General features: G+C 33.4%; 1 protein-coding gene across 1 annotated transcript in view; it reads left to right on the top strand.

Annotated features, from left to right (window-relative positions):
• Positions 1 to 460: 460 nt before the first annotated feature.
• The window catches only part of LOC134274737 (multiple PDZ domain protein-like), a 71,598-nt gene continuing 44,999 nt past the window's right edge, over positions 461 to 27,059 (top strand). The window contains 9 exon segments of the mRNA XM_062756972.1: positions 461 to 536; positions 1,705 to 1,756; positions 1,962 to 2,125; positions 2,870 to 3,219; positions 17,531 to 17,759; positions 20,330 to 20,464; positions 22,767 to 23,057; positions 23,784 to 23,907; positions 24,884 to 24,975. Of these exon segments, the coding sequence (XP_062612956.1) occupies positions 1,741 to 1,756; positions 1,962 to 2,125; positions 2,870 to 3,219; positions 17,531 to 17,759; positions 20,330 to 20,464; positions 22,767 to 23,057; positions 23,784 to 23,907; positions 24,884 to 24,975 (1,401 nt within the window). The 5' untranslated portion in view covers positions 461 to 536; positions 1,705 to 1,740.

Genomic DNA, 27,059 nt, shown 5'->3' with positions numbered 1-27,059 from the left:
TCATTTCTGTCAGATGCTCCAACACACACACACAAACCTTTTCACTTAGACATGCCTGTGGTAGCAAATTATATATATAGAAACACTGAGATTGATTTGTAATAAACGTGAATTTTTCCAAAAAAATTAACAAACCCAGGAAAAACCAACAAGCTCCTGTAGGCGAAAGCCTGTCCAGTGTCCACTTCTCTAAAGAGAATAGACCAAGGTCCAATCCGGATCGATTCTTGACCAGTTTTGTGCTTTACTTATGCATTGTGTATGGTAGGAATGCAATTATTTATTGGAAAAAATATTAACATTAAATGATAAATAATTATTATTTTAAAATAATCTTAAAAACATTGAATAATTGAATATAATCCTACAAAAATAATGACGACCCAATATAAATTAGATCCACAATTTTTCTAAACTTGATCCACGGATTCGGCACAAATATTTCCCATATTTACCATCTGCAAATTTGACAACTTCCGCTATTAGATGTCCCCCGAGGAATTTTATATTTTTCGAAATATTTTTGATCATTGATGGTATGTAGAAGTAATTGATGTATAAATAATTACTGAGATTGTTACCTTTCTATTTGCAATTATTATTACGACGATACTATACATGTGTGGTCATAAATAACGAACCATGCCAAATGTAAACTCCCTATTCAGCTATTTTCATTTCCCCACCCTTGGTGTTTTTAACTGGGCGGGGTCTTTCCCTTGGCATGTCTTAATGCTACGCATGTAAGAATAGATGCCATAAAAATGTTGATTATAGCATTTTTCATATTTGTTCATGTCAAATAACCATATACTTACGTTTGTGACACAAAGATCCCTACCTTAGTCATTATTTTGAGTGATCTCAGATGCTGTACTCATATGTACAGGATATGCAGCAAGATTAGCACTACATTGGGCTTCTTACATTTGAATCTATTAATATGTTGATGGTGCAACCATTAGGGCGAGTGCAGATACTTATCCAGTTTTCATTTGGATCGGGCTCGTCAAACGGTTCACTTAAACTGCATGTGACATTTGGTGCGTATAAGACTCTGATGTCATATGCAATTATGCATGTTGCTTTACCAAACTGAAGCCTGAACGGGCTGATTTTAATGAAGAACCCTTTTATTGACTATTTTTCTGCAATAAATTCATTAAAATCAAGGCAAGTTTATTGTTCATTTAACTTTTGTTGTTATTCTCGCGAGAATGTTGCTTTAGCTTTTGTGTATGAAGCGCTGCATTGTGGTTCCAAATTACTGTGGAAAAAATTCTATCTAATGAATGTGCAGTAGTCTGAATTTTCTCTTCACCCAGGGTTTGCGACACTCGCTGCGCTCACTATTTTGCACTATTCTACTATGTCGAAAAAAGATTTGCATTTTTTTTTTGTACAGTTAACCTTGTTTGGTAGGCATTATAGATAGTATACAGTCACCTATTTACTGGCTATGAGGACAATAGCAAGTTTATCGTCCCCAAAGAAGGCAAACTATTTCCTGAGGTGCTGCCGAGGGAAATAGTTTGCTGTTGAGGGGGACGATAAATTTGTATATTGCTATACATCTGATTCCTGTAATATGCACAATATACCCCTGGTAAACATACTGCAAGAAAATGCTTAATGAAAGTGTGTTATATCATAGGTCACCAGATAATTAATCAAAACTTTTATTTTACACTTCTTGTTTTACAGACTATCAAATCATCATCAAATAGCTGAGCAGAAGAAATGTCGCTCATTGAAAGTAAGTAAATAAAATTTAGGTGACAGAAAATTTAAGTGGCAGATTATATTATAATAAACTGTGTAAAGAACAAAGATTAGGTTTGTAATTTTAATATAGTTTTGGAATTATGTAATTTTAGGTAGAGAGTCATAAGTGATGGGCATTTGTAATTTTATGTGTAGCATAATGTGTCATGTATATATCTGTACCTAAAATTATATAGGTACAGAGCAGGCGGTGGAGTATGTGGAGCACCTGCAGGCCCGCCTCTGGGACCAGGGGGATCACAGTTTGGATGATGACATGACGTCCCTGTTAGCCATGATGGAGAGTCCTCTATTTCGACAGATTCTTAATCTGCAAGAGTCTTTACAGGAACTTAAACAGGTATGAATGCAAAAATTATGCACAGTCTAACTGCTTTATTTTGAACTGCATTGTGACCAAGGTTATATTTTGAGATATCCAAGGATCTAATTCTAAGATAACTAGGGATAAGAAATTAAGAGAAAAAAATTATAAGCATTGTCAACTCTCTTTGACATATTTCTGGTATTTGAGAAATTGGTAATTGAGATAATGCTGTTCAAATGTATTCTTCTGTATCTATCAGCTACGGTATATTTGGAGTTAAGGTTTATCTCTCTTTCTTTGTCAGTGTCTGAAGTTTGAGTGCTCTATTCTCTAACAGATTTGCTGTGTAATGGTAAATGTATGAGTAGAATCAGTAGAGCAGAGGTCTCAAAAGATTAAGTTATATTTGATTGGAAGAGAAAAAGATTAAATTTTCTAAAATTCTGAAATTGTTTTTATGTTCAGAAATCAATATCATAAATATGGATGTTATAAGCAAATGCAGCAGGTAAACTTCTGATTCCAATTAAGTGTATTTTAGGTATTATTATGATTTAGTGGTTGGTACCCTTACTTGTGTGTTGGATTACATGGTTTATTTACAGTTGAAGGTTTCCAACATGAATGAGGTTTTAATCATATATGTAATGTATTTTATTGTACTATTAATTGTACTATTTACTGTTATGGTACTTTTATTTGTTCAAAGATCTGAAATACATGCAAATATTTCTTCAGAACAAAAAATAATGACATTCATACCATGTAATATTTTAGGTGGCCCAGACATACCCAGTTACAGATGAAAATTTTGAGATCACTTACTCTGGACAGTTGATTCTGAACATGCCACCAGATGGTGTACCAATCAATCAAGCTTTATCAGAGAGTGCCGCGGGATTCTCAAGTGAGGAGAATTTGGGGGCCATTGCTACAACGCCGGGGTACGATGCCGAGTTTCAGAAGACCATAGAGCGGGTAGCCAAGGGGAGGGAGATAGAAACCATTAAACTGTTCAAACCAGAGAACACCAGCCTGGGCTTCAGTGTAGTGGGACTCAAGGGAGAGAATAACGAAGAGACAGGGATCTTTGTTCAGGATATCCAGCCGGGAGGAATCGCAGCAAGGTCAGTCTGTAGTTCTATATTCATGCTCCTATTGTCTTTATCAGGACAAGTTTGTTAGTGCATGTAAGTTGCTGTTATCAATCATTCAGCAGAAAAAATTTTATGTGTAAGCTATTGCTATTTGTATTTAATATTCGTTGTTAATATAATTATCAACAAAATTAAATTTTTTGCCCTTTTGGGGACAAATTGTCAATTAACTGACCTTTCACTATATTCTAGACACATTATTTAGGATCTGCTATTTTATCAAGCAATTAAATTTAATGCCTTTGTTATGAAAAAATCACATTTTTGATAACACATCAGATGAGTGTATAACATGCTTTACATACTGAACTTTTCTTGTCCCATTTTCCGAGGATGCTTAAAAGTGAATATGATTTACCCCTTATCTATGACTTATTAGTTCTAAAGCGTGTTTTCAATATCAATATCATCTCTTCGTTTCGTGCAAGCCACCATTTTCCTACGACAGCTACTTTCACTTTCAATTTTTTGGTAGGTCGTTCGTATATTGTTTCGTTCCAATATTTTAATGCACTAATATGTACTCATCAGCTGTTCATGTGCTTACTCTTGTATTGTTTACAATTAATTTATTTTGAATCACTATAATCATAGTACATGACTTTAAAGTTATTAATTAAGCTGTTTATTATGTCCAGATTTTGTTGTATTATGTGTGTTGTCCATTACTTGTAAACTTTTGAACATTTCACATTTTCATAAACATATATAGCATCTATTCTTTTACTTACATCTAGAGAGAATAGATTTTACCGTGACTTTAATGGTCTCTTATTGACCGCTTCACTACTCATCTTGTCACCTGGCCTCCTGCCTGATTTCTCAATTCAACCATGGGTACAATTTTTAAACATTGTAATAAAAAAATTATTGCACATTTCAAAAATCTTCTTCTTTACTCCTAGATATCAAACTATTTTTATAACACTGTTGGGATAATTTCATTTATTAAACTAAACATTTTAGTGTCCATGTAATTAAAGTAATCCCTCCATTAAGATTTTGTTTATTTAGGGTTTTAATTCCCTAGGGTTGGGGGATAATTTGAAAGTGTTGTGCTTGTTATTGATAGTGAAAACATCCTCGTATATCATTAAAAATATTTTTTTCCTATGTATACATGTATAATTTGTTTGTTTACAGTTCGAGTTATTAATTAGGACTAAAACTTTCTATAGTTGTTTCCATGATTAATTGGTTATAGTTTATGACAGAATTATATTTTGATAGTTGTCCGGATCGTTTGTTCGGAGGATGCCTCATACAGTTAAGTTCACAAATTGTTATATTTTGTTCATTTGCTTACCCTGAAAATAAAGTCATTTTAGTCAGGGGTTCGCATAGTGTCTTTGTAAGTTAGGAAATAAAGTTGATTGCTCAGACTAATTGAATTCATATTATGAAACTTTTTTTTGAGTTCGAGAGCTAAGGTTGTTTGCAGATACTAGTAAATTTATAAAGCAGAAAAAATTGATTGTCTAAGTCCATCTCAGTAATGATGTTGTTCATTGATTGTTGCCATCCTCAATAAAAACTTGTTATGCCTGACAATGGAGTTTTTATTTTGTGACAAGGGTCCGCTCGACTTGTTACAGCACGTATAGTAAACCATATCGTTGAAGAAAATATCGGTATGTATCAGTGTATCGGTATATCGTCCCACCCATACTCAGTCGTACCCGAACACAACGGCTGTGAAGTTGTTCGATTATCTTTAAATTTCTTTGCAGTAGTATATGATAATTTGTAAATCTTCAAGGCAAAGGACTTGCCAGTTTTATTGTAGAATGCTTTTAAAGGAATTGAATTAAAAATAAATATTAAAAAAGGAAGGAAAAACATATTATGCTCCACCAACTAACAAAATTTCATGAACATTCATCCTTACAAATTAAAATGATTCCACAGTAATTGTTTTATTATATAATTTAAAATCAAAGAATGCATATAAATATGATGAAATATGGCTTTGACATTTTGAGCATATATTTCTATGTAAAACTTTGTAAATTTTTTTTTTTTGGGGATGTTTCCATATAAATATGATGAACAAATCCTTATATTTCTAGCTACGTTCCTGAATGTGATGTTCACCTGAGTGGAAGTCATGAATGCATTCTTGAGTGAAATAACTTTTATTTCTAAAAACTTCTATATCACTGATTCACAAACTTAAATTTCTACCCCAATCCATTTTTAGTCCAATATGGAAAATTAAATATTTATATTCACCCGGAAGGTCTCATGGTGTTGAACAATGAACATATCAGATATTATTTTTTCTAATGCCATTGGATCTCAATCAATCAGAGAAGTGGGATTTATTCAATCATTATGCGTCAAAGGTAAAAATATAAAGGAAATATTAGCCTCTTAAAATTGGAACTGTTTGCACATGAGGATAGTTGCAGGTGGCGTCACTAAAACCCAATAACATTTCTTGTTTTGAAATTATTCAATTAGTTTGCAAACTTTTGATCACCTCTCGTATAAGCCTCTTGAAAATGGAACTGTTTAATGAGGAAAACATCTTCCCATATCTCTGTATTTGTTAAAATTCTTTTTGTAAAATAATCACTTTTAATTTACGGATATAGCAAACTGATTTTGAGTCTAGGAAAAAATTTATAAAATTTATTTTCTATAACGAATTTTCAAAAATTTAAAAGTTATATTGTTTCACTAAGTATTTGCAAATTTTTTATTATGAAAACCTCAGTTAGCTAAGGTATGTTCTGTAAAAATTGCTTCCATACCATATCCGGTTGTAATACTTGAAGGAAGACGTGCATATTGCGAATTCGCTATATACATTTTGCGAATATACGGATATAAATATAGCGAATTAAATTTGCAGGTCCCTAGACTTCGCTATAACCGAGTAGATCTTTTCTTCCTAGAATTTATAGAATAATCTTCCTACATCTCTCTGTATTTGTATTGGATTTTGGATTATAATCACTTTTAATGTGAGTCTATAGGAAACATATTTTTTCGGGGGGAAGTTATTTGTTGCACTGAGAAATTTTTTTGTTGGAAATATGCAGACTTCAAAAATTAAACATTTATACATAAAAACCAGTAGAGCTATTGTCTCATCGGAGACTTCTGGCTTTTAAATGCTTCAAGTATTGGGCAACATTGTTTTATCTTTTGAAAGAAATTAAAAAATCAGATCAGCCTTTTCTCTGAATTTTTATGAATTATTAATTTGACTATTGAACACCTTGTCCATAAACCACTTAATATGAGCAGTACATAATGAATTCAATCACTACAAAACATCAGACCTGTTTTCCTCTTATTTACAAGAGAATATTATGTTGATTTAATGTGATTGTTGGTTAGTTAAAAATGCAGCCAACAAAATTGACCCTTGGGGCGCTTCAGTTTATTTACGTGCTTGTTATGCGACTGGATTGCACCAGACCATTGTAAAAACAGGTTATTTTATCATCAGAAGCATACAATGTTGATAATGGAATCTGTCTAATGTCTGGCTTACCATATAGTCGTGAATTCTGTAAATACTTGCTTCATGCTTCATTTAGATGAAGCTCTGTTTTGTTGTACACAACTAAGTAATCTATTTTTTTATGCCATATTTTAATATTGGTACAGTGTAATAAATTGTTTTTCACATTTCTGAGCCAAGGGCACAAGTTATTTTTTATTGATCATTTTGAGTCGGACATACGTATTTTTTGTAGATGTCTGTAAAACATTTTTTATTTACTTCTTCTGTAAAGTACTTTTATAGATTTTCCTCTCTAGCTACTTTCAACCAAAACAGAATATAGGATTGTTCATAAGCAAAGCAGTCATTTATTTCAAAGTTAAAAAGAACAAAATTAACAAAATAGATTCACACTTTGGTAATATTTCATAGATCAACAGGATTTTTAGCCCAGCACTAAAATGTATATAAAATCATTTAACTTTATTAGGAAAATTTCAAATTGTTTTATTGATGGAATATACTGAATTAAATCTTTAAAATAAAAATACAATCATCATTTCATAAAATAAAAAAAAATCCTATATTTTATCCAATTAAAAATTCATCTAATGTAGATTGAAATGCATTTATATTTCATGAAGGTATTCAAGTAAAAGATAGATGTAAGATTATGCAAGTTATCCCCCTTAGCTCTTTGAGGTGGCACTCATCTTGAAATAGGAAATCAATAACATTTTTTCTGATATTGACAGGAGTTCTGCCATCAGCTGCTGCCTGGCTATCAGTAGTGAGCATGTGCCGATATAAAGCTTAGCTAAAGTATATGTTCAGATCCTGGTGACATGGACTCCATGCATATAAAATGAAAAAAAAAACAGTAATGGTCTTTACTGATTGCTGTTAATAAGCAGAGTGCCAGGAGATTCCTATCTTTGCATTCAGGAAGGGAATTGTTACATAATTCTGATTATTTTTCTCATAGCATAGGGGAATGCCCCTTGCCTGAAATGTTTAATGTTTTTACAGCAGATGAAATTTTAATCATCGAATGGGGGAGGTCGAGCTCTAACCCAGCCGAGTTCATTTGAAATAAATATTCAATATCTTATTAGTAATGTATTGTTAGAATGGAGGGAGCTTTAAAACATATTGATTATAGGTCTGATGAGAATTGAGTAGACATTTTTTTCCCTGATAGTATATACAAACAGGCTAGGAGCACGGGAGAGAGAGAGAGAGGGTTGGAAAGAAACCTCATTGTTTTCTGTGCCAAAGTATTGACTATTTAACACCATCAGGAAAGGGAAGCAAGAATTAAACTGTGTGCTTAAACACTGCTAAAGTAGGAACATGCATGTATACAGTAAGTGTGTTTGACCACCATCCAGTTTAGATCTGTATTGATCACAGAGCCAAGTCTTCAAGCAAACAGTGTTTTGGAATGTCAGAAAATGTTGCATTTTAGGAGCAAGAGCCTCCTCCTCCAGTGAAGTGTTTTGGGATTTAGTTGAAGTAGGAAGTCATTAATGAAATTTGTGATCATAAATAGAGAATTTTCCAAGGAAACACCTTTACTCAAGTGGTACATATAGGTAAAGAGAAAGTTTCCAAAAATATCATTCACAGGCAGAAAAAAATTATATACGCTGGGATATGTCCCCTTGTCTTCATTAGTGGTGCTGTGTGCTCTTGGTAGTTCTGTGTGAACATATTGCCGATTCTTTCTATGAGGTGTCTCAGGAAGAAAAAAAAATCTGAGAAGCTCTGGCGTGTTATTGGAGACCCGAGAAATCAGTTACTGTATTAATTTATTGTATTAATGAGATTTCTGGGATAATTCTGCATTAAAAGACTGTAATGTTAGCATGAATCTTGGAGAATTCCTCGTGAAATTGATTGTTATATGAAAGGAGTATAACAGTATACCGTGTTGCTGATGCGAGCTGAAATTTATGGCATAGCATTTGGAAAAATGATATAGCTTGGATATAGCGTTACGGCAATATGTTTGTGTTTTGAAAATTCTGGTTCCAGTTCATGATCACCAGACAGGGGATATTTGGGAGCTATTATTAGGGAGATTTTCTGTGAACATGTGGGAACTCACCATGGTATCTGGTGTATAGATCTGAGAATAAGGTTTCCCAGGTAAAAGATAAAATTGCAGATGTATTGATTGGCCTTTATACAAGTATGTTCTATCAGATCCAAACAAGGCTGCTAACAAATTTTTATTGTAATTAAGATATTGTCTAGATTGAGCTAAACGCTCTGCTTAAGGCTGTACATGATTGGCAAACAACTTTGCCTTCTGCTGTTTAAAGGAAGAGGTAGAGATGTTCCTTACTTTTTTAATGCATTAACTGTCATTAATTTGCATGCTTTATGAAATGTGATAATTAAACTGTGATAATGTTTCGTAAGTGATGAATTCATCGTCATGGTCTGCTTTATTTGGTAAATTTAGGTAGGAGACAAGTTCACAGATTAAGAAAAAGAGATTTACTGCTGCGTCCCATGTGTTATAACTTGTCCTCATCTTTTTACTAATATAAACAACCACCTGCAACTCATTGAGAAGGCAATATTTGGGAAGATATTTTGGGAGGATTAGCATGTAATACTGATGAGTCATGTAGAAATTAAGTCTCTCACTTGTTTGTTTCTTCATATTGAGTTACATAGCACCCATACTACTAGGGCCAAATAATAAGGAATTAACTGCGGTGAAAGCCTCCAACATGTACTCAAGTAATGTACCGGATGATGAGATTTGATGAATAATTTCATTAACCAGATTCCAATTTATATGTAGTCTGCAGATCTTTTACCTAGATCTGACATGGTGAAAGATATTGATATCTTATGGGTAACCTACTTAAGAAACAAGTTTGTTTTAATCGAATTCATCAAGAAAAGCTTACACCTACTGAACCTTCTACTCTATATGCTAAATCCATGCATTATGGAACATATATATTATAGCTTGCATTCTAGAAAACTTTCTCTGTAATATCTCAATTGTTCTGTAAACTTGAACTTGGACAAATGTTTGGCTTAAAGAAAAGTCTTCTTGTTCAGATTTTGTAGTGTTTTTGATCTTCAATATTAGCACCACATATGGACTTCGCACTAAAATGATTGAACTTGTAACCTAGAGGGTTTCTATCCACTATGCCAAATCTGCCTTCTCTCCAAGCAATCTGTACATGATTAAAGGACGGAAATAAGGGACTAGCCTTTTCTATTGTGTACTTGATGATAAATTTGATGAGGGACTGACTGTCCGATTAGTTATTAATCAGACTGATGGTAATCGCTGATCAGTGCCCTGTCTGATTAGAGTTTTACTAGCATTGATCTGTTTGTAAGCAGGGGCTAGCTGTCTATTTCACATCTCCCTCAAAAGGGGCATTAAACCTGCTCAGCTGTCAACTTCAGACCACTCCACTTTATGAAAATAATTCTGTAAATTTTTTAAAGTTCCATGTATTGGCTATCTAGAGTTTTAGGGACAGCAATATATTGGTCTAAATTTGGTTATTTTGTTCTGTAGACACGAACATGTAAGATTCTCTAAGATTGATTAACAGGCAAGGGAATGGGTATAGTGCATTAACCCTTCATACTAGTAATTACCCTGGTGTAGACTGAAACAATGGGAAGCTAGACCAAAGCCACATCAGTAATGTTTAAATATTCTGTCTATCATTTATTTCATTTGCAAATAATTCTTGAACAGTTCTAAGAGACCTGTAATAAATACGACATAAATTAACTATAAATTATAAAAAGTGTGTAAAATGAAAGAGGAGTTTATCATTTTTGGAGTGGGAAATTTTCTGTGAAGTAAGCTCTTTCTGTAGTTGATAAATTTCCAGCAATTTTATCAAGTGAGGTGAAATAAACAGAAATCAACATATGTGATCTGAAACTTACAAGAAGAGAAGTATGTTTATTACATTTTAATCACCTCCAGTTCAATTGAGTAAATAGTGCCATCTGTCTGTAGAAAAGGTTCAAAAGTTTAGCAAAAGAAAACCCACTTAGTTAAGAGTATTGGTAACAAATATAGGATCAAGAATCAACAAGGGGAAAAGTGAAATATATGTAAGTGTCTAGGATTAGATAAATAAACATTTTAACAAAGAAGAGGCATGATGTGTTTGGAATTGATAACTTATTAATAAAGCATACTGTACAGTTACTGAGTTAGTGGGTATGTGCGGTCACTGACTTTAAACATCCTTACTGAAGAACTGTCAGAAGTCTTACTGCTTATGTCTAGGTCACATTTAAGCCGATGGTCGGGCGACTAAATTTTTCTGATCTTGTCGGCTGAAAGAACATGATCGGCCGATACAGTATCGGGCAACACGGAGCAGTCACATTAATTCCTAGGGACACCGATGACTTGGACAAATAACACAAAAAAACTTTTTTCTTTAGAATTCAGCAATATTTTTTCATAGATCTATATTCAGATAGGTGACGTGAGTAATGTTTGCAAGGCAAAGTTGAAAATGTATGCAAAATTTTGTGTGGAATTGTAAAAATGACAAATGGTGCATATCTAAGCAGCAAATAATACTTTAGATTTCTTTATATCTTATGGATTGATTATTCATGTTATTTCCGTTCAAAAAATTTATATCAATCCATGCATCAAACTTTTGTTTGTGTTATGTATCCTTACTAGGTTAAATATTCACAAGTCGACTAATCGTCGTCCGATCATCGAGCTCTGAGCTACAGTTTGATTTTAAGCGTCGGCCGAAATTTTAAACACCCCTATTGTCCAATGACGGACAACCGACTTTATAAACTGACCGCCGATGGTCGGACGATGATCAAAGGTTGGTCGACGGATAACTTCAATTGAAGGAATCGGCCACCGACGCATAAAAAATTATAACTTGGACCGATGGACACAAAATTGGTCGGCCGACAAAAAAAGAGGTCAAAATCGGTGAAGACAACGGCCGATGAACTGACGACTGTCACCCGAAGAATCCCATTTTTGTTTCAAAACCCGTCGGCCGTTGGTCGTTTTTGGAAATGTGACTGGGGTTTTACAGAACTCTCTTACACTGTTACAAGGAGAAAGAAAGGAAATCTTTTGATCGTGGACAGGAGCAGATCTAAAATTTTCAAATGTTTAGGGTGCAGAATTAAAAAAAATAAATGACACCCTATTTGTCTGTCTAATGCCTAGGTCACATTTAAGCCGATGGTCAGGCGACTAAATTTTTCTGGTTTTGTCGGCTGAAAGAACAGGATCGGCCGACACAGTATTGGGCGACACGGAGCAGTCAGATTATTTCCTTGGGACACCGATGACTGGATAAATAACACTAAAATCTTTTTTCTTTAGAAATTAGCAATATTTTTTCATAGATCTATATTTAGATAGGTGACGTGAGTAATGTTTGCAAGGCAAAGTGGCAGAATCTTATAAAATTGTGACTCAATGTTGAAAATGTGTGCAAAATTTGTATGGAATTGCATAAAAACGACAAATGGTGCATATCTAAGCAGCAAAGAATACTTAAGATTTCTTTATATTTTACGGATTAATTATTTATGTTATTTCCATTCAAAAAATTTATATCAATCCATGCATCAAAATTTTGTTTGTGTTATGTATCCTTAATAGGTTAAATATTCACATGTCGGCCAATCGTCACCCGATCATTGAGCTCTGAGCTACAGTTTGATTTTAACCGCCGGCCGAAATTTTCAACACCCTTATTGTCCAACGACGGACAACCGACCTAATAAACTGACCGCTGCTGGATGGACAATAATCGAAGGTTGGTCGACAGGTAACTGCAGTTGAAGAAATCGGCCACCGACGCATGAAAACTTATAACTTGGACCGATGGACACAAAATTGGTTGGCCGACAAAAAAATAGGTCAAAATCGGCCAAGACAACGGCGGATTAACTGCCAACAGTCACCCGAAGAATCCCATTTTTGCTTGAAAACCCGTCGGCTGTTGGTCGTTTTTGGAAATGTGACTGGGGTTTAAGAGAAAATGTTGTAATCAAATTACTACCCCTCCCCCCCCCAAAAAGAAATACTTCTTAAAAAATAAAATTAAATGGGATAGGTATAACTTTACCATAGATAGTGTGATAGCAAATTGTGACTTTCTTAAATGGTTAAAGGGAACTTTTTTTTTGAGTTGGAAGCTTAATGGCCTATTATTTCTTTATGATTGTTGAAGTAAAAATCAAGTCTCAAAATGTGCGTAGAAAAATCTTGTCAAAGAGCTCTGTGTTTCGTATATGAACCCTAGGAGTTTGACTTTACATATGTACTATTTTCATTTCCAGAACATTGCATTGTCATAGCTTCATCTTGTACAGAATATTTTTAGTCTAAAATGGTAGAATAGAATATCATGTGATAAAATGATCATCTGCCAATACCATTGGATTAACATCTGCACAACAATGTACATGCATATCATATTGTACATGTATAAAGTTAACCAACCACTAAAAGGAATATGGACTCGCTGACTTTATTGCGGTCATTACTCTGAAGCCCTGCCTTAGCTCTAAGTGAAGCTTTATTGAAGCACTGCAGATACCAATGTCCTCTTGTGGCCAAAAAGGGCATTTTCAAATGGACAGAATACACAAGATTATGAAATTATTTTGCCAGTCTCGTGTCAAGTGATGTCACAGAAATGTATTAGTATACAGTGTACATGTATTTTCTCCTTCTCAATAATATAAAAATCATTAAATTTTATTGGCTGATAAATTTTATTACTTGTGCTAACACAAAACTAACATGAAAAAAAAAAGAAAATTATAGTGGAAACAATCAGGAGAGTGCATGGCTTCATTTTATAATTTCATGTTATTTAATCAGAAATATAAAATTGTACCTAGAAGACCCTTAGACTGATTTCATCAGGGACTTGAGTTTTGTTTAACAAAATTGAAATATGGCATTGTAATTTTCTAAAAATATTTATTTTCCAGAAGCCACTATTCTAAATGGAGAATGGTTCATTATATAAGGAGAAATTAAGTGAATTTTTATCCATTGTATAATCTAATAGTATTACTATATCAGGACTGCTTGCAAGCTGGCAATGAGCTAACTCTTGTGGTGCATCAATTGTGTATGACACATTGTTTGTCATAGAAGTTGTAATTATGGTTCATTGTCAGCAGTGAAAATCATTAGATTTAATCAAAAACTCCAAGGAAATCAATTAGACCCTCTTCTAAAGTCGATGTTTAAATACATATATTTTCAATGGGGATGTGTTAGCACTTATGATTTTGCTACCAGGCAATCATAAAAGCTTTAAAATAAGGGATATAACATCTTTTTCTTTTAAGTAATCAATAGTTGTCCAGTTTTCTATGTGCTAATGGGAACTTTTTTTGGATTGTCATTTTGCTGTGCTGTCACATACATGTAACATAAAAAAAATGAGGAAGATTTTCCTTTTGTGGATCTGGTTTGGTATTGATGCATCAGATATTAGAAGATTAGCCAGTTTTAGCAAATAAGACCTTTACGTTATCATTTGTCACAATCTGATGGGTGAACAGGTGAAAATGGACGAAAAATATATCTGATTAGATTTGTTAGAAGTTGAGTGGAAAAGCTAATGATAAATAATTGACAGTTTGCTTTCTCTTGGGTCCTGTGTTCATTATGTATATTGTTGGATTGCCTGAGCTAAAAACGGAGGCAGCCAGCTTTTGTTTTAGTACTTATTGTAAGGAATACATGCCTTGCCACAAGTCTTATACTAGCTGGTTTGGCTCTGGCCTTTTTAAGAATCTATTAATTACTGCGAAGTTCATAAACATGGTTCTCACTTGGTAATATTGCTGGTTTGAACGTAAGACTTGGTGACCATATATAGCTTTATTTTTATCACTGCGTTTATTGAATTGTCATAAACTTTGTTTTACTGTTGATGGTTTATTGTACAAGTCATTGACTTGACATTACAGATTGAATTCTCTGAAGCGATTGATGGGACTATAATTTTATCACTTATTTTGTTTGTGAAATATTGGAAAGGGTGGTATGTGTTTATATATACAATCAAACCTTGATATCTCAATGGGGTTCAAAGAAAAAAACATCATGATATCCAAGGATTTAAGATATATGTAAAAGAACATTCCAATTCATTTAACATCAATTACCGTAATTTCGGGAATATAGGTCGATACTTTTTTTCTCAGAACCGCTGGGGTCGACCAATATTCAGAATTCGACCTATTTAAGGCTCAAGTTTACGAAAAATGCCCCCAAATCAGTAAAATTTACGCCAATTTCAAAGCAAATCTGTGTCACTTTCGTAACTTTTTTGATTATTTTCGCAAAAAAAATTAATGCTCCAGTAAACAATAAAATATTTATTCTATAGCTTTCTTACAAAATAAGTTCCATTAATTATCTGTTGATGACAAAGGAAAACAACGTTGCTATATCTATTAAATAATTCCTCAACGTATTATCCATAAACATCATGCGGTATCCATCTTGTGAAGTTAGGAAGTCGCGATCGTGTACTAAAAGTAAAACCGCAACCGTATCAAAATTTAAAATACGGAAAATTTTCACGATCACAACTGTTGTGTTTTTACCATTTATTAGTAGCGATAAATTGAAATAGTAAATCAAATATTTTTTATTGTCTTATGTTTATTTAAATGTAAAACGAGTGAAATAATCAATTCAATTCCTAAATTTAATTAAAAAAAAAAAGTCATTACTGTTTTTTTTTTTTAAATATTAATCAATTATTTACCGGTATACACAGATTGGCTTCTAACAGAATTTTAATTGTCTGACAGATAAAGGGATTTACCGTACACTGTGTACGCAAAGGTGTTTAACACCTGTGTTGACTGTTGGTTTAAATGCCTGCGGGGCATGATTAAGAAACCCACGTGCCATTATAGGGTATTAGTGTTAAACATCATTGAACAAACAATGTCGTGAAATTCATGTTGAAAGTCAAATTGTGAATGTACTCTCAATTAAAATTTATAAATTAAACTTATAGAGTGTTAATATGATTTCAATTCTTTACTGTTGCTTGATATATACATTCAATGGTCATTTGCGTGGTTTAGCAAATCCCTGGAGAAGAAAAATAAAAATGGCGGACATCGAAGTAATTGTCGTCCACCGGTAAATAATGTTTGAGTAAAATTTATTAGGAATGTGTCCAAGTTGTTCTGAAATCGGAATTACTATTCTTTGGTCTCGGGTATCTCCCGATTTATAGCTGTAAAATAATAACGTATTTACGTGTTATTTATGCCTCTGATTTAACAACAGTGTGAAACTACGGAGGCATTGAACAGGCAAGTTGGAGAAAAATAAGTAGTTACACAATTCAAAGAAGTTTTAACTACATTTTTTTACAAAACAGTATTTAATTGCTGTACTCATTAAAATACCTGTTTATTTTCTTGATACGTTCATGTCACGGAATAACCCCGATAATTTTAGGGGTTTACCTGTTCTGATACGTTGTATCTGCGTTAAAATATTAAGAAAACGGGAAACAAAGCCTCGTCCTATATAGTAAGTTCGACCTATCTTAGGATTTTTCAAAATTTAAGGCTGAAAATGAGCCTTTCGACCTATATACCCCATCGACCTATATTCCCGAAATTACGGTATAATGTTAAAAGAGGAAGAGAACATAATATATTCTTTATATACCCAAAGTGTATTTATTTTTTTAGTGTAATAAATTTAATGAACAAGTAATTTTTTTGTGCTTGGATGTTGTAAGCTCAGTATAGATTTTGGTAAGCAGCCAAAATTAAATTTAAAATCAATGATTGAATCATTACTCTGAACAGTTCCCTATTTTAATGGCATCAAACTTGGGAAACACTCTCTCCCTGTTCTTCCCATTTAACTCATTATGAGGCAGTATGACATTTTTAGAGAAATGCAGTCACGAGCAAAGGTCTTTATCAACAATTTACTGACAGAAATTTGATATGTAGTTGTGACATAACTGAAAATCCAGACATGTTTTATAAATCAATACTGCAATGAAGTTCCACTTTCTCGTATTATTAATGAAAAAGGAAGAAAAAAGTATGTAAAACCTGCTGCTATTGATTCCTCTTATGGGAGCCATTTCTAGGATAATGTTGATGATAAAGAAGTATAAGATAATCCCATATTCCCTGTGGGTCAGCAGTGTTAGATCTCAGAGTGTCATCACTCTGTATTCTGAGGAGCTGTGATGGTGGAGAAAAACGGGGAGGGGGGTTCTGTGTAATAGAAGTCAGGTGTTTAGATTGACAGCTATCCCCAACAAAAAATATATGAACCAAAGAGAAAAGAATGGGGTTCAGATACAGGGTAAGTAAGAGCCTAAATGCCTTGACCATGCATTTTTTTCAAGCTTCTGTAATGGCCAAAAAAATCTTGTGTGATAGTTAGCAGACTCTTATGAATTCAGTTGCAAGATATAAGGAGTCAACATTACGAGCAGATTTGCACGTGTGCTTCTTGGCTAGTCTAGACTCTAAGGTGTGACTTGTTTTTATCTTTTAATTGTGGATGAAATGCAATAAATACATGTAGGTACAAGTTATTTGCAGGTCAACTTGTGTTTGTGTTTATAAATCAAGTTTATCTTTTATTAAAACTGATTTTTTATGTTTTAGAATAAAGTTGTTTTTTTATTGGCAATATTGTAAATGTTCATATCTTTGCTATGGATAATGCTTTCACTTCTCATCATATTTTTTTCTTGGCTTCTTGGTTCTACTGCTTTAACTTGTTTTGTTATTTTGTAGGGATGGACGTCTGCGAGAGAGAGACCAAATTCTGGCCATAGACGGTCAGCCATTAGACATCTCACATCAGGAGGCCATCAGGATTCTCCAGAGTGCCCGCGGCTTGGTGGTGCTCATCATTGCTCGTGGTTACCTGCCACCACCCTTTGAACCTCCACCGCTCGTCAATGCTGAACCCACTCAAAGTTCAGTTCCAAATGTTCAGCCCGAGGTTCACTCAGACATGGTGGTAGGTATATTGTTCAATGAAAGTTAGCCAGAGCCAAGAATGGGACTTAGTCTGAAACGATGTAAATTCTATGTATTCATCAACTTGCAGCATAAAAGCAAGCTAGTGCACAAATTGCATGATTATGATATGCATTCATTTGAATTCAATGTCCTTATTGATAAGTAATTTATACAATGAAACTGCCTTGCATCTTTAAAAGAAAAATATTATTATTATGAACAGTAAAGGTTTACTTTAAGGAAATTTGTACCTGCTAGCTTAGGGGTTCAGTCAAACTAAGGTTATTACATAATGCAAGATTAATAACAATGCATAACATTTGTATAATGGGTTTTTCAATATAAGATTTTTCGTTAATGTTTACAATTTTGTAAAACCATGAACATCAATAATTCTGTGAACAATTGAACATGCGATCATTGCATACATTTTAAAGGCTATAGATGCGGCAATACTGGGTTGTAATCAATTATCAAATATTAATAATTAATAGAACCAAGTAAGTAGAGAAACAAATAAAGTCTGGATTGCCTCTCTGCTTGTCAGGCAAGAGGTATGAGAACACTGATAGTCTGGATAGAGCCAATTAATTAACATTTAATGCTTTAAAAGAAAACAAGGAGAAATGGTATCTAGTATTTGATTGTTTTTGTTAGAAAACAGCTTTACACATACGTGGGGTATTTTTGCTAGAAAACAGTTAAATTCAATAATGGGACATCATTTTTGATAGAAAACAGTTGAATTCAATCAGTGCCCCACTGAATTAGACTGATTTAATATATTAAATTTATTGTAGACAATTTCACATAGATTAGATATACACTGTACATAATTAAGCATATTTTAGTTTTGTCTTTTTTTTTTTTGGTAAGATTTTAGGCATAAAGCATTTGAATAATGATGCCGCATTTCCTTTATACCAGTATATTGAGACATCATTTCTTATGGCTTCTCAAAAGACCTGTCTCGTTTTTTTCAAAAAACTGTATATATATTGAAGCAGCCCAATATTTTCTGTCTTTATTTGGCGTATAATAACAGGCTGGAGAATGCAGACCTATCATATTCCTGTCTCCTTTTGATTGCGTAGTGATGAATCCAGCACTATAGTCCCACTAAAACCACCAGATGGGTTTCAGCCCTAATGAAGCCCTGACTCTGTAACACGATAAGCTGACTATAATCAGGCAATTCCTGAAAAACTCTTAATGCCATTTTGTGAAGCAGATACGTTCTAGTCATTGAGAATACACAAAGGTTAGGAGTATAGTATTGTATGATTTTTTTTTAGTTGAATATCTATTGTGACTGCAGTTTAAAAGACCTTTTCTTTAGGATAAATAAAAACAGGCCCTTTTTTGAGTGTACTGATGAAATTTTCAAGCTGAAAATGAAATAAGTAAAATTTGAAATTCTCAGTTCTCTCTGCAAGAAAAAAGTTCCATGATAAAGTGCTTATCATGTGATCAGCGGCTAGCAGAAGTGATATATCATAAATGTCTTAGAGTCCATTTACACTGACTCACTTTACAACAAAACAACATCAATTTGTCAAGTACCTACAAACACAGACAATGCTTCTACATGGGTGTCAGACTCAGAGTCCCTAATGCAGTATCTGTAAGTACTGAACTTGTAGTGCTTGTAGTAGTTACAGTGAATGTTAAACATGGTACATTAGGAGGCTTGCACACACAGAGACTAATGTCTGAGAATAATTCCTATGAATTGTGTCAAGGTTGTCTTGTCAAGAATTATGTCAAGGTTATAGTCTTGACAAAAAGGTTTATAGCCAAAAACAGTGGCAGATATAGTGCACCTGACAAAAAGGTTAGCGTAAATCACAGTTTCGTCTAGAAAATGTGAATATGTCTACGTGGTAGACCTCTTTTTACCCTACAAAATCTGTAGAATCCAGGGGCTTTCGGGGCTTTGCCCCCTGGGCCCCCACCAGGGCTTTGCCCTGGACCCACTGGGGGCCTGAAGGCAGCCCCCAAATTTTTGGCGCCCCCTATTCATTGGTTGAAAAATGTTTCTAATCCTTAAAAGTGCTGAGGCTGAGGTCCCCAAAAGCGCCAAGATATATTGGTTAAAAGGAATGCAGGGGTGCTAGATCCACTAATTATATAAGACAACCTGACAATATTATCAAAAAGCATAGAAATCATTCATACATATAACAATCTGAGTTTGGATTATTCTCTCCAACAAGTAGGTAGAGACATTATAAGGAAAATGTAAATTTGCTTAAAATGAAAAATTCAGTGGAGAAAAGTAGGTTTAAAGCATATAAAGTGTGTATTTAAAGGAACAGCATCTCATGTGTTGAAACCCTTCATTGTTTAGGAAATATTGGACTCTTGACTGTAGAGGGATTTCAAAAAAATTTTTTTGATATTACAGAAAGCTTTCTATTTCATCATTGAACATTATGTCACATCTGTGAACAAAACAAATCATCACATTTTTCTACATCATTTGCTGATATAATATTAGATGATTTTCTGCATAACTTGATTCATTGTCCACTTCCTTGACTAACTCGTATTTTATTCTTTTTCCAGTTAAACACTGAGTGGACCCAAATTGAAGTGATTGACCTAATTAACGATGGATCTGGCCTAGGATTCGGGATATTTGGGGGACGCAGCACTGGGGTCATTGTCAAGACTATTTTACCTGGAGGAATTGCTTGTATTGTAAGTACCGGTAATACTTTATCTTGAATTTATTTCAAAGATTGGTGAGCTCCTGGCTTAATAATTGTGTGAAAGTTGCAAATCTTATAAACTCTTTTCCTATATGTGAACAGCAAAGCTATGATGAGTCATATTGATATTGTAAAATCACAATACTGTAAACATATTACATAATAGCAGTGTATTTTATTCTATTTAGCTTTTATGGCAGAAACCAGAATCTGCTAAATCAAAAACACCGCTTATGTCTTTTATATCATAAGTTAATCTAGCACATTTAAAATGTACATGCTATGTCAAATTTACGCCAACTTGTTGCCAAGTATTGTACACACCAAATATAATAAGTGTACAGTATTTCTCTGGGGTCAAATTTTTAGGCTTTAGGAAAACATGTTTCTTGAGGATTTGATTTCATGGATGAAGAATTGTTGAGTAGTTATGTTTACAAAATAATTTACATTTCGTGGTAGACTTGATTTTGTGCATCTATTCATACCTCGATCTTCCATGGAATATGAAATGTACATTTTATGGTGGTAGAAAATGAAACCCATTGTACATGAAAATGATAGTGATTTTGCAGTAAATGTATATAGAAGCAATCTCAGCTACATGTACTCATTCAGTATACCAGTATGTTGTTGTGAATAGTTCCTCCCATACACCAGAGGTAAAAAAAAAATGTGCAGATGTTGGGGCAAAACCCTTGTCAGTTTAATCTTAGCAAAATGCAAATATAGTTCTTTCTACAAGAAATTAAAAGAAATAAACATATTGCATCCGAAATCAGATGAACTGTAAAAGGTGTGACTTATCTATAGACTATGTAGACCCATCCACAATTTGATTCTGTCTTCCTCTTTCTATGATCTGACCAAATTAATTGGGAATGTTATTTTTTTTTCATACTAGTTATCTACCATTACCCAAAGATTTTTGTTTGTAGAAAATTGAAAAAGGGACATGACTCTAGCAATATGCTGAGGGTCACATATTCCTCAATATGTACAATTTTATTTTGCATTTTACAAGTCTTTAAATGTGAGAAAAAAAATTGATTGAACATAAATCAGTTCCAGTAATCTGTCTTAACGACAAAATAGCATGGAATAAATAACTTGAATTTAAAGATGTATGATCCCAGGTCCCAAATTGCCAAATGAAGGAACAAGTATTTCATGAATTGATTATCACTTCTGACCCAAGTATCAAATCTGTAGATCCTCCATAGTGTATTCATCTTGATTCCAAATGATTAATTCTCCATCACATCCAAGTTAAGGGGTCTTCAGTGGCAAATTATAGCTTCTAACACCCCATTTTAGACCACTCTTCGGATAAATGATACTTTGCATTTCTTTTTCGGAGCTCCACTGATCAATGGAGATCATGTCTGTAGAGAATGCCTAAAGCTAACTTAATAGAATTTACCAGTGCCTGGGAGGAATTGTTTTCATCAAATCTTGGATGTAACTTTTACAGCAACAATTGTGCTGCGGCCTTGTTCCACTGTCAGAATATGTCAGTTTCATGGCTTTTCAGAAACTCGTTAGCGGTAGTGTATCTCCGATGCCAGAAGCTTGAAGAGCTAGATGCCAGGATAGATTTAGGCTTTAACTTTTCATTTTACTATTGACCTTTAAAGTGTCTGCTACTTTTGGTTTCTGTCTTAATTACCTCGGAGGGAAAATTTGATTATTTTGGTCCTCTCTAGAAATGGTTTAGAGATTTGTCATAAGCGGTGGCCATAAATATTTTATGATTTTGTAGAGAAAAAATACACAAAAGTTGTCAAGCATTTGTCATTGTCTTTCATAATTCAGAATTAAATGTGATGGAAGTATTTTATGTATAGATAGACGACACCGTAATCCAGATTCTCCCAGATAGTTATCACTCATGGCTCTCTTGTCGTCACATTTTAGTTCTAGTCAAGTGATAAGTCACTCTGGTCTGCTGATGGATAATTTAGCCAATGTGAATTATTGTGGAAGTAACTTTGAAAATAAGTGCATTGTTTCTATAGAAATTACGTATAGTATTACTCTTTGTTTTATGATGCTTCATAGCATGCATATTACATGTAAAGGGTAAGTTTCTTTTAAAGATGTTCTTTCAAATTGGTTTATCTGAAACATTGTCACTATTATCATTGTAATTCAAATCCATTCAAGTACGCAATATTTATCCATTTCCATGAACAAACCAATTGAAACTTAAGAGTTGAAAATATATTTTTCTATAATAATTCAATAAGTTTATGAGAATGATAAACTAAGCATTTTTATTGGTCTTTCAGGATGGGAGATTACACAGTGGAGATCACATCCTACAAATCGGTGAGGTCAACGTGAGGGGCATGAGCTCGGAGCAGGTGGCAGCAGTGTTACGTCAGTCTGGCAGTGAAGTCCGTCTGATCGTGGCTCGACCAGTCAATGAACCCTCCCCCTACCCCATCCCCCACGCTCCTATTGTCCCCACCCACCAGCTGGATGAACACCTTCAACAGATTAATGCCTTGTTACATGGAGACCATTTCAGCCAGCAAATGGCAGATGACATGGCTGGGGGAATGATTCAAGTTCACATGGTACAGTATGATTGGTTGATTTTTTTTTCGTGGTTCCAGTGTATCTTTCAGAGTCGGCTTCATTTTCTGTCTAAAAAGGAAATGGAAATACATGTACATGTATACCGATTTCTCATTAAATCCTTAAAATAACTTTGCAATACACATACTATGTTAAGTTTTTACCTTATTAAGAATTTAAAAAAACATCAAATTAAAATTTCTTCCCTGAAAAATCCTATTTCCTATTCCTGGTAATGTGATGGGTTAGATGAATATGCAATACAAAGCCATCAGAGAATGAAATTGTTGGTTATTTCCAAGAATTTTTTTTTCAAATCCAATCATCATTCAAATGCATGTGATATCTGTCGGCAATCATTATATCTGCTGACTGCCATCTCTTTTATGCATGCTTCAACACATCAACTGATTATCACTATAGATTTATATTAATTCTTGTCTGATGTCCAGGGTACCAAAAAATCCATAATCCTAAATATTTCATAACCAGAAATCTTGTCGGTGTTGAATATGAGTGTATTGACATTACATGGTTTTGATCCCAAATGTTGAGGTCAAGACAAAAATTAAAATATGTTTGAGGCAGATCTCTCAGTATCCTGTTTAACAGGAGATAAATTTTTGGTAATTAAATTTATTACCATCAAGAGAAAAAAAATTTTATGTGGTCATATAAACTTGTATAATTTTCAATCTTTTGTTAATTTTCTTTTTGATTTTCAGCCTCCGTATAACGACGTAGGATCAGAGTACCCAGAGGTAGAGTATTTTGACGTAACACTAGTGAAGGACAGTCAGGGTCTGGGAATCACCATCGCAGGTTACGTGGGCAAAGACAATGCCCCAGGTATATTACAACTCATTTATATATATATAGTAAAACAATGCAATTATATTGAATGCCTGCTTGTAACATAATCATCAAATGTAACAAGAAGTACAAATTTGAAATTAAGTAAAAGGGTTAGAAGAAAGGAAAATGAAATATGGAAATGACAAATACACTGAAACTTAGTTATAGCAAAGTCACCAGGACCTATGAAATTATTTTGCTATATACGTAATTTGCTATATCTATATTAGAAATACTGTACATTAAATTTTAAAGCTGGGGATTCAAGATAACTTCCCTATATCCATGAATTCACAATATCTGTGTTCGTACTAATCAAATTTTACTGTAGATTTAAAGGCACAATAACTATGTTTTAGCATATACATGTATGTATATTTTTTTTACTTGCTTTAAACAATATATAGATAACTTTAAAAAATAAGTTAATACATGGAGATGTCAAAGAAATTGATTCAAACGTGAAAATTTTATGAATTTTATACTTATACTTGACAAATAAACTATGGACACAAAATTACATGTTCTAAAAGACAATGTTAAAAAACAAAATTAATGTGCATTAAATAAAACATGCACTTAAATTATAATTTGAAGTTAGATGTAATAGTCAAAATGACCATATGTTTTGTGACTTGTTTATATATTGATTTTCTGCCTTTACAACGTGATGCCTGATTTGTATATCTGTCATAAATCTAGTTCACAGCTGGCATTGCGTCACAGCAATATGACATCAATCTGCCTTTAGGATCAATGTCATTCAAAAGTCGACATTAAAGTTCACTTCTATTGATCCAAGTTTTATGTTTTGTTAAATGGTCAAAAGGGATACAAGTATATGATTATATCTTTTCTTCTCTAAATAGGCCAAAGTTGATGTAGTAAGGAATGCATCCTAGTTTACACTTGTAATATAATATTATTGACTTTGGATAATGATTTTGATGCTAGATTATTATAATTTCAGATGATCTTTGTGGAATATTTGTGAAAAGTGTTGCAGAAAATAGTGCTGCTGCTCAAGATGGAAGGATCCAAGTCAATGATCAGATAATAAAGGTAATTGATACCCCCCCCATGTACAACTGTCCTCATTCTCATATCCAGGCATAGAAAACTCACCCATGATAGTAATACAAGAAAAGGTAGTTTCACTTAAGATAGATGTACAAGTTAATTAATGTTACCTTACCTGTGATAGTTTATCTCTCCTGTGATATTGGAACAACTGTTTGGTAACTTCATAATTATGGAATAAGATACTGGTAGTCACCTGGGATATTGGAAAAAGGATAGATACTGTATAAAGGGCTATTTTGGTCATGTGTTATTTTTACCCTTTAGCTACTTATGATGATGGAACGTGATGGAACACAACATGAGTTATTGCACTTGTGATTATGGAACAATATAGATATTGGTAGTTATCTGTGATAATGGAACAAAAATTTTTATTCACCTGTAGTATTTGAACAAGATAGAGTAAGTTACCTGTGATAAAGGAACATGTTATAGATAGTTACTTGTGATAATGGAACATGTTATAGATAGTTACTTGTGATGATTGAACATGTTATAGATAGTTACTTGTGATAATGGAACATGTAAGGTCAGTTACCTGTGATAATGGAACATGTCATAGATAGTTACTTGTGATAATGGAACATGTTATAGATAGTTACCTGTGATAATGGAACATGTTAAAGGTCAGTTACCTGTGATAATGGAACATGTTATAGATGTTATAGATAGTTACTTGTGATAAAGAAACATGTTATAGATAGTTACCTGTGATAAAGGAACATGTTATAGATAGTTACCTGTGATAATGGAACATGTTATAGATAGTTACTTGTGATGATGGAACATGTTAAAGGTCAGTTACCTGTGATAAAGGAACATGTTATAGATAGTTACCTGAAATGGAACATGTTAAAAAGTTACTTGTGATGATCATGTATACACTTTGAATTGAAATGGAACATGTTATAGGTCAGTTACCTGTGATAATGGAACATGTTAAAGGTCAGTTACCTGTGATAAAGGAACATGTTATAGATAGTTACCTGTGATAATGGAACATGTTATAGATAGTTACTTGTGATGATGGAACATGTTATAGATAGTTACTTGTGATGATGGAACATGTTATAGGTCAGTTACCTGTGATAATGGAACAAGATAAAAGAAGTCAACTTTGTGAATGGTACAAAGCACATGAAACTTGAAATAAAATGGCTGAGAATAAGCAATCTCAACTACTACAAAGTATTCTAATCTTACCCCCAGAGAGGCACAGGAAAAAGATATGGGGATGGGGGAGGTATGGAGGGGTTGGTTAAGGATTAGCTCAATAATGAAGTATGTAGTATTTACAATAATTTTAAATGTTACTAAGTGGTGTCTCACCTGCTCTGAAATTCTGAAATAAAAAACTACACTGATTAGATATCATTATACACTTTAAACTGAAATGAAGTGAAAAACCAATAACCTTTCTGGAACATGCCGTGCTAGTTAATTATTCATTATGAGTTGTCAAGTAATAGGGCCCCAATATTGGACTTGTGTTAAAAACATTTTAAAAGTGAATCAAGCTGAGAAATGAGATTTCAATTTTAATGAACATTTCTAAAGTTGACATGGAAAAGCAATCTAGTAATTATCGTTAATCTTCCTGAAAAAGTGAAATTTAAAAAAACCCTCCTCTTTGAGAGAATTACAATGCCTGTTAGTAGCCATTGAAGTGTTCATGAAAGTGTTCAGGTGTCAAATCATGTAGGAAATGTGCTGTAGTTGCTTTTACCTAAGGCATCACATTTTGTGATTTATTTATTTAGCGTAATGAAGGGTAAATTTTTCCATTCAGGATAAGCTATTGTTAGACATTTTGAGATGAGCCATCTCCTGACTGATTTTTTTTTTAGCCCTTGTTATATTGCTATTGTTTGAGATGCCAATAAAAAAGATGCTGGTGCAATTAGGTTATATTTAAAGTTCTCAGAACTAATATAAATCAATCAATTTTTAATTGGTGTAATATTGAAAACAATATGAATTCAAATCAATTTGAAAACAACTCTGTATGAAAAGGCCTTTCATTTTTACAAGAGGGTGAAGACCAATAAAGTTCACATTCATCT

The sequence above is a fragment of the Saccostrea cucullata genome, unplaced genomic scaffold (assembly GCF_032062105.1).
Source record: "Saccostrea cucullata isolate Sc308-1 unplaced genomic scaffold, CSIRO_AGI_Scuc_v1 ctg823, whole genome shotgun sequence".
Lineage (NCBI taxonomy): Eukaryota > Metazoa > Mollusca > Bivalvia > Ostreida > Ostreidae > Saccostrea > Saccostrea cuccullata.
Note: the sequence above shows the minus strand (reverse complement) of the source record. Positions and strands in the feature narration are given on the sequence as shown.